The sequence below is a fragment of the Oratosquilla oratoria genome, chromosome 17 (assembly GCF_046742065.1).
Source record: "Oratosquilla oratoria isolate Oo_2021 chromosome 17, ASM4674206v1, whole genome shotgun sequence".
Taxonomy (NCBI): Eukaryota; Metazoa; Arthropoda; class Malacostraca; order Stomatopoda; family Squillidae; genus Oratosquilla; species Oratosquilla oratoria.
The window spans coordinates 59,105,145-59,118,318 of record NC_134793.1 but is presented as its reverse complement, the minus strand read 5'-3'; the positions used below and the strand labels follow the sequence as shown (position 1 = coordinate 59,118,318).

The 13,174-nt window shown below is 42.9% G+C and overlaps 2 protein-coding genes across 3 annotated transcripts in view; one reads left to right on the top strand and one right to left on the bottom strand.

Moving 5' to 3' along the window:
- The window catches only part of AspRS (aspartyl-tRNA synthetase), a 114,577-nt gene extending 113,635 nt beyond the window's left edge, over nucleotides 1-942 (bottom strand). The window contains exon 1 of one of the 2 annotated variants that reach the window (XM_076201019.1): nucleotides 792-942. In XM_076201019.1, the coding sequence (XP_076057134.1) occupies nucleotides 792-811 (20 nt within the window). In that variant the 5' untranslated portion in view covers nucleotides 812-942. The remainder of the gene's footprint in view (nucleotides 1-791) is intronic. The other variant, XM_076201020.1, reaches the window with a different exon arrangement.
- Nucleotides 943-7,889: 6,947 nt separating this feature from the next.
- LOC143034304 (uncharacterized) lies at nucleotides 7,890-10,379 on the top strand. Its single transcript, XM_076200240.1, has one exon. It carries the CDS (start codon nucleotides 7,890-7,892, stop codon nucleotides 10,377-10,379), a length of 2,490 nt encoding a protein of 829 aa, XP_076056355.1.
- Nucleotides 10,380-13,174: the final 2,795 nt, after the last annotated feature.

The following is a 13,174-nucleotide window of genomic DNA, read 5'->3' as shown; positions in this document are numbered from 1 at the left end:
TAGCTACCAGAGAAAGATTTGGGGATATCAGTAACAGCAGATTTGAAGTTTTCAAACCATATCACAGAAATAGTGACAAAAAGCAAATTGGATGGTGGTATTTATTAACAGATGAACATTTGAATGTGTTTGATTTGTTTCAAATATTATTATATAAAATGTACACAAGACCACACTTTGAATATGCTGTGCAAATCTGGTCACCTGTTCTGAGGAAGGATATAGAAACATTGGAAAATGTATAAAATATAAATAAAGAACCACCAAATTATTTCAAAATTGAGAAACTTATTATAATTATCCTACGGCTACGACAAAAGATTACAAAAAAAAATAATATTTAACAGCATTGCCTTGGAAGGAACAATAAAGATCAAATAGACTGAAAATAATAAGGTTTGGAAGAGATATTACAATCTTTTTCCAAGAAAATATCAATTGGCAGAGGACATGAACGTAAGATTACAAAAAAATATATATTTAATATATGAACAAGGATTTCTCTCAAAGTGGTCGATTCTTGGAATTGCCTACCAAATCTGTGATAAACTCAACCGCCGTAACAGAGTTGAAAAAATACAAGTTAAATTTAAGCATATTAAAATGAAATATTAAAACTGTGACGACACTTAGAGGCGAACAAACACCAATGGAATAGGTACAATCAATCCAGCTAAACGATGGTAAGTTATGAACAAGATTATGCGCGATGAAGTTAACCAGCTGTCCTAAAGTAATCATGGAATTCCTTCAGCCAGTTGAGAAATAATAAATTATTTAACTTGACCTACTTTTCTTTGTCTTCAGCCATTCTTGTATGCAAATTCGGCAGTCAAGCTGTTTTCGTTTTAACTCAAGACTGATTTCCAACGTGATCTCACCGAACGAGAGGGACCCAAAGTGATGTCCAGTTATATATACAAGCTGAAATGAAGAACGGGAAGAAACTATTATAATGTCATTTATTTTTTATACTTCCAATTACACTGCAAAATCTAAACGAAGCGTATAATAAACAAGTATACCTGTTTTACATGTTTTCACTACAGTACCGTAATTATTCATAATTTGTTTTAGTAGCTTACTAATGTTGTTTCCAAGTTGCATCATGTTTTGCACGAGCACATTTAATTAATTTCATTTATCTAATTCAGGAATTGAGCAACACTCGCTGGATCTCGTCTCCTATTCTCCAATATATCATACTCCTTAATTAAATTCATGTGCAGTTTTATATATATATATATATATATATATATATATATATATACATATATATATACATATATATATACATATATATATATATATACATACATATATATATATGTATTTACCTAGTTGTATTTTACGGGAAGGGGAGCTATGCTCGTGGGGTCCCGTCTTCATATCTCATTTTATCTAAACTATTTTAAATTCATGTATTGTTTTTGCACACACCACTTTCTCATCTAACTTGTTCCAACTGTCTATTACTCTGTGAGGAAAGCTGTTCTTTTTCAAATCTCTTCTATAGCTGTCTTTTTTTATTTTCTTTCCGTGTCCTCTTGTATTTCTGTCATCCCATTTTATCAGATTCTCTCTATCAGTAATTTCCATGCCTTTCATGATTCTGTAAATAGCTATAAAATCTCCTCTCTCTCTTCTTTCTCTAGTATCTGTAGTGTGTGTATGTATTTACCTAGTTGTATTTTACGGGAAGGGGAGCTATGCTCGTGCTGTCCCGTCTTCATATCTCATTTTATCTAAACTATTTTTAAATTCATGTATTGTTTTTGCACACACCACTTTCTCATCTAACTTGTTCCAACTGTCTATTATTCTGTGAGGAAAGCTGTTCTTTTTCAGGTCTCTTCTATAGCTGTCTTTCTTGATTTTCTTTCCGTGTCCTCTATCATCCCATTTTATCAGATTCTCTCTATCAGTAATTTCTATGCCTTTCATGATTCTGTAAATAGCTATCAAATCTCCTCTCTCTCTTCTTTGCTCTAGTGTCTGTAGTTCAAGTTTTGCTAGTCTCTCTTCATATGATAGTTTTGAGAGTGTTGGTGCCAATTTTGTAATTGCTCTTTGTATTCTTTCAAGTTTTTTTATACATTTTTTTTGTACTTGGTGACCACATCGTTGCTGCATATTCCAATCTTGATCTTATCAGAGTGATTAGAATTCTCTTCACCATTTCTTCATCCAGGTATGTAAATGCAACTTTGATTGTTCTTATTAGATTATAAGTTTCTCCAAAAATCTTATTTATATGTTTCTCAGGTGACATATTATTTATAACAATGACTCCTAGGTCCTTCTCATTTTCTACTTTTTTATTCCTTCTTCTCCCAATTTATATGATCCTGTTATTCTGTTTTTGCTTTTTCCAAATTCCATTATACTACACTTTTTTGTATTGAACTCCATCTCCCACTTCCTACTCCATTCCTGTACTTTATTTAGATCACTCTGTAGTGACTCACAATCTTCTTCCGTGTTCACTTTTTTTCAATAGTTTTGCATCATCTGCAAAGAAGCTCATATAGCTTTCAATTCCTTCATCCATATCATTAATATATATAGCAAACATTATTGGGGCCAGAACAGTTCCTTGTGGAACACCGCTTATTACTTCATCCCATTTTGAGTGTTTGTCTCTTATCACTACTCTCATTTTTCTTTCTTGCAAAAAGTCTTCCATCCATTTCAGCAATTTGCCCTGTATTACTCCTTCAGTTTCTAATTTCTTAAGCAACTTCTTATGTGGTACTTTGTCAAAGGCTTTTTTCAGGTCTAGAAATGCACAATCAGCCCATCCATCTCTTTCTTGTATTATATTTATTAGCCTTGAGTAGAAACATATTAAATTGGTGACGGATGATCGTCCTTGTCTGAATCCAAATTGCCTTAGATTAAGCACGTTGTTTTTTTCTAAATACCTTACCCATCTACTTTTGACGATTCTTTCACAAATTTTTGCTATTGTACTTGTTAGAGAGACTGGTCTATAGTTGTTAGGGTCTTCTTTATTTCCCCCTTTATATACAAGTACTATATTTGCTTTTTTCCAATCTTCTGGGACTTTTCTTTCTTTCAAGGAACTGTTTATTATGCTATGTATTTTGTCTGCCAGTTCATTCCTGCATTCTTTCAAAATCCAGTTTGCTATTTCATCTGGTCCATGCGATTTTCTGACATCAAGATTACTCAAGTGTTTCATTATTTCATTCTTTGTTACTTCTATTTCTTTCATAGGGGGGACTTTCTCTTTCCATTCGATCTCTTCAGGTTGTATGTTCTCCCTTGTAAACACTGATTTAAAATGCTTGTTCATAATTTCCGCCATTTCAATTTCCTCTGTGTATTCAACTCCTCCTTGTCTTAATTTCTCAAAATCTTGTTTGTTTTTCAGTTTGTTGTTTACAAGTTTGTAAAATAGTTTTGGTTGATCTTTACATTTTTCTATGACATCTTTTTCATATTTTCTCTTTTCCTCTCTGCACGTTTGTACATATTCATTTCTATAACAAGTATATATTTTCCATTTTTCAGACCCTTTTGTCTTTTTTACATCTGGTCCAAGCTTGATTTCTTTTGTCTTTTAACTCCCTACAGCTTTTGTTGTACCAGCACTTTACACTTTTTTTTTTTTTTTTTTTTTTTTTTGTCTTGGGACATACTTTTCCACTCCTTTTTTTTTTCTTTTTGTCAAAATATTCCATTTCTCTTCCACTGTTCTTTCTTCTTTGTATATTCTTTCCCAGTTTTCATTTTGAAAGAATTCTCTTATTTGATCAAAGTTTGTTTTTTCATACATCATTCTTCCTTTTCTATATTGTTCATTTCTTTGCATGTATTTTTCCTCATTTAGTTCCAGTTCAATCAAAATGTGGTCACTTTTACTTATTGGTATTTTGTATTCAATCTTTTCCACTATTCTAGGTTCAGATGTAATTATTAGGTTTAGTCTTGATGGTTCTTCTTCATTTCTATACCTAGTATTCTCCTGTATCCATTGTGTCATTGTATGGTCAGTAATCATCTCGAGTAGAACGTTTCCCCATGAGCCGTCTCCACCCTTTACTGTCATCTCTTCCCAGCAGACTTCTTTGCAATTAAAGTCGCCCATCATAACTATTGTTCCTCCATCTTCCATTATCTTATTTAATGTTATCTTTGTGTCTTCTAACATACTTTTATGTTCACTCTCTTCCCACGAGGCTGTTTTCGGAGGCACATAATTTATCACAAACTTTCTGCTCTTCTTATCTCTGTCTTCCACTTCGATCATAATCATCTCTACTGTATTCTTTCCATATGTGACACCCCTCACGTTTATATCCTTCTTAGTCAGGAACATAACTCCACCCCCTTGCTTTGTCTCTCTGTTTCTAATCCAATAATTATATACATCATGTCCTACACTGTTGGGTGGTAGTGGACCTTTTAATTTCGTTTCTACAATTCCCATTATGTCCGGTTCTTTTTCCTTCAGATAATCATTCAGCTCATTCAATCCTGTTATTAATCCATCTATATTTGTGTAAGACACTCTTAGTTTTCTGTCACTTCCATTGTGTTCTCTGTTTCCCTTTTGTTTTTCTCTTGTATGTCGAATTTCCTTACTTTCGTATTCACTCTCCAATAGAATTTCTCTTTTTCTGACTCTGTTCTCATCTCGTTTTTTCCTTAGCTTGTTGTCTTTTCATTTTTTCCTCCTCTCTTTCCTCTTTATTCATTTCCCTTTTTATCCATACCATTTTATATTGTTCACTTGCTGCTAGTTTCTCTGTTTTTGATCAGATATTCTCTGCCGTCGTTTGTGAGCTGAATTTAATCTATATATATATATATTATTTGTACTATACTTTCCGAGCCTAAACTTCTTTTCGATTTGTTTCATTATTTCTGGTTCATCTTCCTGAACTAATTCTAGTAAATTTCTTACTTTTTCATTTTCCTCTTTGATTCTTGTGGTTCTATCTGGGTTATGTTTCTCTTCCATTCCTAATATAATTATACATTCTTTTTATCTGCTAAGTCTCTTACTATACTCTCCTTCTGTCTCATCACTTTGATAACTGAGTCTTCAGTTTGTTCTTTCATTTGCTGTTTAATTATATCAGTAAATGCAACTTTACTATTTTCCTGTATCTTCTTCCACCCCTGTGCCTCTTTTGCTATTGCTTCTTTATTGTCTTTATTGTTCCTTTTTAATTCTTCATTCTCCTCTTTTACTTCTCTTAACTGTCTTTTTAGTTCTTCTATTTCATCAGTTAAGTTTTTGTTAGCCTTCTCTAGTTCTTCCAATCTTACAACCCTTTCCGCAATTTTTGACATTTTACCGAACCTAATCTCCCAATGTTCGGTCATTTGTTCAAGTTTTTCCTCCAGTTTTGCCAGTCGGGGGAGGTTGGTATCCGCCGCCCCCTCATCAAATCCTTGGAAATTATCATCCTCACCTTCCATTGAACTGCTCTTATCTATGTTTCTAATCTTTACATTTTTGTTAGTCCCATCATCAAAATCAAAATCATCGGTTCGTCGTTTGTTTACAAGCCGCCTGGCCTCTTGGACCAAGTTCTCCCCTTCCTCATTTCACTTCCATTTCCCTCAGTAATCCCTCCCCTTCTCATTTTTCCTCACTTTCCCACTACACCACGAACAACCCCCCCTGTAAATACAATAGGTACTTCCTTTCCGTTGATATCCACGAGAATTTCACTCTTTCTTCAGAACGTCAATCCTCGCCGTCCATCTAACATACGTGTGTGTGTATTCACCTCGGATCTGCTGCAGTTTCTGTCGAGACAGCCAGACACCACCCTACGGCAGTGAGCTCAGAGCTCATTATTTGCCGATCTCTGGGTAGGTCTGAGACCACTCACACACCACACACCGGGACAGCAAGGTCACAACTCCTTGACTAACGTCCCGTACCTACTCACTGCTAGGTGAACAGGGGTTACACGTGAAAGGAGACAAACCCAACTTATCTCCGCCTGGCCGGGGAATCGAACCCCGGTTCTCTGGCTTGTGAGGCCAGTGCTTTACCAATCCGCCACCGAGCGCGCGCGCGCGCGTGTGTGTGTGTGTGTGTGTGTATATATATATATATATATATATATATATATATATATATATATATAATATATATATATATATATATATATATATATATATTACAGTATATGTGTGTGTCACAACTTTGGGTTGTGACTATAGAGGCAAAAAAAAAAAAACAATAGCGTTGTTTTTATACAGAATGTGGTGTGAGCGTGAGTGTGTATGGCGCGGACGGGGACGGACGGTTGGCACCCCCTCCTCCTCTTTCTGGGGGGGGGGAGAGGGGGTCAAAGGGCACGAGCGCTGGTATCCCCTTTCCCACCCGAATGTTGGGGGGGGGGGTGGCCTCACGTTGGCTTGGGTGGCGCAGTGCCGAACAAGGACTGTGCGTGGGTGGTGGTGAATGCGAGTGTGAGTGGAGTGTATAGTACCCGGAAAGGGGGATATGGTAAGCTAGCATTAATGGTTAGGAGGTAGGGAATTAGGCTAGAGAAGTGGAGAGTGTGCCGCAAAGGAATGTAAGGGCCCACCCAGGAGCGACCGAAACCGAAGAACCGACGTCATCGACGCACAAGTAAGTACTTTTGAATCACAAGCTATCTAGGCACTGCAAAAATGACTACGCCCGCAAGTGGAAACGGGCCGTCAATGTCCGCACCTGAGAGTGAAAACGAACCGTTCAAGGTGAATAGTGTCACCTTAAGGCCGTTTGACGGGACAGGAGATGTCTCAGTGTGGCTAACAAAGGCAGCCTTGGTCGCGCGGCTAACGGGAGTGAAGGATGTGGCGAGTTACATCGCGCTAAATTTAGAGGGCGCGGCTTTATCCGTCTACATGAAGATGGCAACCGAAGATCAAAAGGAAGTGGAAAAGGCGAAGGAGAGGTTACAGGAAGTTTTTGGCGAGAGTCCCTTTGAAGCGTACTGCAAACTACGGCGAATGCGGTGGACGGGAGAACAGGTTGACGTGTTCGCAAATGGCATTAGGCGATTGGCAGGCCTGATTAATCTCGAAGGCAACTCCCTGGAGATGGTAGTGAGGATGGCTTTCGTGAATGGGTTTCCGGATTACATATCGACTGGGCTGCAGGCAATGGAAAATGCAGCAAAGGCAGACATGAGCGAACTTATAGCCCGCGCCAGGCTCCTGACTAAGGCTAAGGATGAAGGGCCGATGGTGGAGAGTGCCCTCGGCGGGAGAGGGCGCGCGGGCGAGGATAATGGCCACTGACCGAGAAGGGAGAACGGGTGAGCTCGGGGGTGACTACAACAGATGGCGCGGGCTGTCGAGGGTCCGTTGTTACGAGTGCCGGAGACTGGGTCACCTGGCAAGGGACTGTAAGGAGGTAGAGCTTATCTGTTACTCGTGCAATCAGCCAGGGCACATGGCCCGAAATTGCAGTCAGGGAAACGGGACATCGGCGGCCACTATGCGAGGGGCCGCCGAGGAAATGTAAGGACACCGTTCAGTCGTATGCTGATCGTGGATATTTGGGTGAGAGGGAGACGCGCGAGGGCGCTGATAGACTCTGGCTGTTCAACCACGATCGTGAGGACCGATATAGTTCAAGAGTTCAGACGGGGAGATGTGGCCCTGACGACAGTCGACGGGAGAAAGACGATATGCGATGGCGACCAGGAAATTGAAATGATAGTGGAGGGTATCCCGATACGACTAAGAGTGCTCGTCATTAGAACGATTCTGGAGGGAATTGACGTGGTGCTGGGAATGGACGGAATTACCCAGCATGGAGAAGTCACGTTCATCGGTGGGCTCGTACGGATTGGAATGGGGCAGGACTCGGAAGAGAGGATGAAGAACCGACCGAGGTCGTAGGAATGGCAATGGGAGCCGCGGAGGGCGGTGCTGGCCCGAAGCTCGACCCTGGGGAGAGGGCGACGCCGTGCACGATTGAGGACGAGGACTTCCGGACGGAATTTGACGGCCGGAAGTGGGAAGTAGAGTGGTATCCGAAGGAAAGCTCGCCCGTCTTGAAGAACAAAGTCGACTGCTACACATGGACCCTCAGAGAAGGGGTGAGGGAGGACTTTGACCTCGAAGTGGAGCGATGGATCGAGGAAGGAATCTTGAGTCCCTGGGAGGAACCAGTGGAGGGCGGAATCCTGCCCTTGATGGCAGTGGTGCAGCCAACCAAGAGAAAGGTACGACCGGTGCTGGACTTCCGAGAGCTGAACCAGTTCGTGAAGTGTCATACTGGCGACGATTTTGTAGATGTATGTAGTGAGACCCTACGCAGGTGGCGCCGAAAGAGGGGGGCGTCCGCCGTTGTAGACTTGCGGGCGGCTTACTTGCAAATTCACGTGACTAAGAAGCTATGGAAGTACCAGCTAGTAAAATACAAAGGGAGAATTTACTGCTTGACCAGACTAGGTTTTGGGCTCAGCTCGGCCCCGAGGATCATGACGAGAATCCTGAGGACGGTACTGGAGAAGACTGAAGCGATGAAGAAGGGCACTGACTCGTACCTAGACGACATACTGGTGGACGATGGCATAGTATCAACGTCGAACGTGGTGGAACATCTGGCTCGGTACGGATTGACAGCTAAGGAACCGGAGCCGTTGGAGGGAGGAGCGGTGTTGGGACTGCGACTGGAAAGGAACGCGGCAGGAACGCTGATGTTCAAGCGAGGGAACGAGATCCCAAAGGTGCCGGACGAAATGTGTAAACGAGAACTTTTCTCCCTTTGCGGCAAATTAATGGGCCACTACCCGATCGCCGGATGGCTTCGTACGGCATGTAGCTACATTAAGAGGAGGGTGGGATCGAAAGATTGGGGAGAGAAGGTTAATGAGGACACGCTAACCATGATACGCGACGTTGTCCAGAGGACGATGCACGATGATCCTGTGAGAGGACAGTGGAACGCGCCCCAGCAGAGCCATGGCGTAGTATGGTGCGACGCGAGTAGTATCGCAACCGGCGCCGTCTTGGAGATAGGGAACGTGATAGTCGAAGATGGAACGTGGCAGCGGAAGAAAGACGACTACCACCATATTAACGTGTCAGAGTTGGACGCGGTCATAAAAGGAACAAATTTGGCGCTGAAATGGGGGCTGCGTGAGATCGAGATCAGGACGGACTCAGCCACGGTAGCGGGGTGGATGAACTCGGTGCTAACGGCTGAAAAGAGAGTACGCACGAAAGGAGCTGCAGAGATCCTGGTGAAGCGCCGCCTCGGGATCCTGAGAGAGTTAATCGACGAGTTCGGCATGAAGATAAGGGTTAGGAAGGTATCCTCGGAGGTGAACAAAGCGGACGCGCTTACCAGAGTAAAGAAGAGCTGGCTGAAAGCGAAGGAAGAACAGGAAGAGAAGCTCGAGATGTGCGGCGCTGGGTCCTTTCGTGCGAAAGAGTTGCACGAAACGCATCATCTAGGGGTCGATAGGTCATTGTTCCTGGCAAGGAAGGTTAACCCGAACATATCAAGGGAAGAGGGGAGGCATGCGGTGAGGGCGTGTGCCCGCTGTCAGTTCATAAACCCAGCCCCCAGACCGCATTCAGCGGGGGAGCTCTGCGTGGAAGAGAACTGGGGGCGGCTGGCAATTGACGTAACCCACTATCAAGGCACCAGATACTTATCGATGGTCGACTGCGGCCCAGGGCGGTTCGGCATTTGGCGAGAACTGAAGGCGGAGACTGGAGAAGAGATTGAGCGGGTGATGAACGAGATATTTTTGGAGCGGGGCCCAGTGGATGAAGTCCTGATGGACAACGGCACGGCGTTTCGGTCGGAGGCACTGAAAGGTACATTGGACAAGTGGAAAACAAGACGCTTCTTCCGGGCAGCGTACCGGCCGAGCGGAAATGGGATAGTAGAACGACACCATCGTACAATTAAGGCCATAGCTGAGAGGGCGCGAATACCGCCGACGGAGGCAATTTTCTGGTATCATATCTCCCCCAGGTCAGGCCAAGACGACCGCTCGGTTCCGCAAAAGGCTGTGTTCAAATATGATTGGCGGCATCCGCTGCAGGGACCGAAACTGCCGGCCAATGCCGAAGAAGGCCCCGCCTCAGTGCAGGTGGGGGAGGAGGTATGGGTGAGACCAAGGGACAGGAAGTGCACGTCACAGTGGACGAGAGGGACAGTGACGGAGGTGAACTCCCGGAACAATGTTTCTGTTGAGGGAGTGCCGCGACATATCTTGGATATACGGCGGGTAGTGAGTGAAGGAGAAGATGAGGAGGAAGGCCACGGGGCGACAACAGAAGATGATGGGGTGTCTCAGAGACCCCAGCGCGAAAGACGCCCGCCAAGGTGGCTACAGGACTACGATGTAGAGGAAGGAGAAGACGAGGAGTAGGTTGATCTCTAGATCAAGGGTGTGTGTGGTGTGAGCGTGAGTGTGTATGGCGCGGACGGGGACGGACGGTTGGCACCCCCTCCCCCTCTTTCTGGGGGGGGGGAGAGGGGGTCAAAGGGCACGAGCGCTGGTATCCCCCTTCCCACCCGAATGTGGGGGGGGGGGTGGCCTCACGTTGGCTTGGGTGGCGCAGTGCCGAACAAGGACCGTGCGTGGGTGGTGGTGAATGCGAGTGTGAGTGGAGTGTACAGTACCCGGAAAGGGGGATATGGTAAGCTAGCATTAATGGTTAGGATGTAAGGAATTAGGCTAGAGAAGTGGAGAGTGTGCCGCAAAGGAATGTAAGGGCCCACCCAGGAGCGACCGAAACCGAAGAACCGACGTCATCGACGCACAAGTACTTTTGAATCACACAGAAACTTATCTTTTTTATGATTTTTTTGTTTTGTTTTTTATTGTTTTTTTAATCTCGTCCAAATTTGTTCAAATATTAAATATTTAGTATATAAAAACAGGTGCAAATTTGTTGTTCATCCCTCCACATATCCATATGTGCATCTATCTTATTCAAAGAGGCATTAGACAGAGTAAAAAAATAAACAAGTAATTGACCATTTTAGTCACTGTCAGATGCTGCAAGCCTGCAACAAGTGTAGATACTGTATATGGGCCAGTATGAGTATGGCTATTGGCTGGCTACCTTACACAATTTACCTTTTATCTTAGCATACTCTTCAAAGATTAAACACTCCAATTTCCCATAATGACCCTGGACGTTGTCTAAACACAGATCTGCCACTTGGACAGTGGAAAAGGGGTTAACACAGTAATGGGGGAAAACTGTTGTGCTCCTCGCCACCCATCAAGGCTCAGAGCTTACTTTTACCTTATTTTTTGCTCGCTATCCCTTAACTTTAACTTACAGTCATACATAAGTCCTTGAGATGCAACTCAGAAAAAACCGTGACTTTTTTTTTAAACATGTTAAAAAAATGAAAAAAAAAATTGATATTTTCGTTTTTTTATATATTTTGTTTTAAAATAACTCAGCAAGGAAAATAACCATATTACAATAATTTTTCTATGTTAGAATATCAAATAAATCAGTATACCCCTCACTTAAGGTTTTCTATGGTGTTAGGGTACTTCCATTTTCAGTGGTTTCATGTTTTGATGTGTTTTCATAAATTTTACAATGTACAGTAGCCCCACTAAATTTTGGCACAGTTTTAAAAAAAGTTTCGGACAAGAATAGCAACTCGCCCAGTATTCTTTTTTCTTTAATTACACTTTCGTGTCTGTTTATCTACATGTTTTTTTTTTTTTGCTAAATAGTACATACGTACATATACCAAGGCCTTTTTTTCCCCTTACAAGGGGTAGCCAAAAAAGGAAAAGGCATAAAATCATTCCCACCCATTCCATCCCTGAATACACTCCACACCCCTCCACCCTCCCTCTTATCTTAGCACCTCCTGGATGACGGGTCATCCCTGCACCTTGTCCACTGCCCTGGGTCAGAAGCAGTGTCGCAAGACACAGCGCATCCACAGCAAGGACGCTTCATTAAATCGGCGACCCCCCCTCTCCATCCCCCCCATCATCAGGCTGCATCAAAATTTGCTCACACATACTACCTCACCCCCATCCCCCCACCCATTCCACCTCATGTATCACATCATCATCTATATACAACCATTCTCCATTCACCCCTGTCTTCTGTCCTCTCCCATCCTTCCTCAACAGACATTCCCCTCTTCCCCAAAGCCCCCTTCACTCCATCCATCCATCTCATCCTAGGACGTCCCCTCATGTTCACTTCCTCCACACCTGTCTTCCATACCTCTTTTACTAGTCTTTCTTCACTCAGAGGTATCAGAGAGGGCGAGGTGGTACAGGTCAGTCACAAACTATGAGCCCCTTGTACTTCCTCGCTCCACACCTAGAAAAGTGGAAAGTCTGCTCTTCCGTCTGCGACTGGAGGACCGTTGTTTCTGGTAAATAAAGATCAACTCCACGTCAGGAGAAAGAAGATGGCAACACTGCAGCCACCCAGAAGCCACCTTAGAACACTACCTCAAGAATTGCCCCGCAACTGCTTTTCTGAGGAGAGGGCCTCCGACAACATCTGAGGGTCTTGTGCGTCGCTTATGCCGCAACTTAAGCGATTACGAACTGCGTCGGCTGGTGGAGTGTCAGCCCCCCCCCCCCCCTAAAAAAAAAAAAAAAAATATATATATATATATATATATATATATATATATATATATATATATATATATATATATATATATATATATATATATATATATATATCAGGCGCGGATCCAGGGGGGAGGGGGGCTGAGGGGGCTGAAGCCCCCCCCCCCCAATTCATTCTTCCATGAATCATTGTAAGGATGTCATTTAATCGATTTTGAACACGATGAATACGAGGTACCAGTGAGTCTAATAAAAGCTATCAAGAGTTTACATGAAAATAGTGAAAGTAGAGTAAAGACTGAGAAAAGAGACGGTAAGTGGTTTAGGGTCAAGTGTGGGTAAGACAAGGAGGAGTGCGATAGATTAAGGAATGAGCGGATAAGACAGGGAATAGGAGTGATGTCAGTGTTGGATTTAATGGAAGAGTGGAAGATGAGGTGGTTCGGACACGTTATGAGAATGGAAGATTGGAGGTACCCAAGACAAATGCTGGAATGGGTACCCACAGGTAGAAGACCAGTAGGGAGACCCAGGACCAGATGGATTAAAGGTGTTGAAGAAGCATTAGAAAGAAGAGACACAAACTTACCAGA

Excerpts from the sequence above, each read along its gene's own strand:
- LOC143034304 (XM_076200240.1), top strand. The coding sequence starts at position 7,890 with ATGGCAATGGGAGCCGCGGAGGGCGGTGCTGGCCCGAAGCTCGACCCT.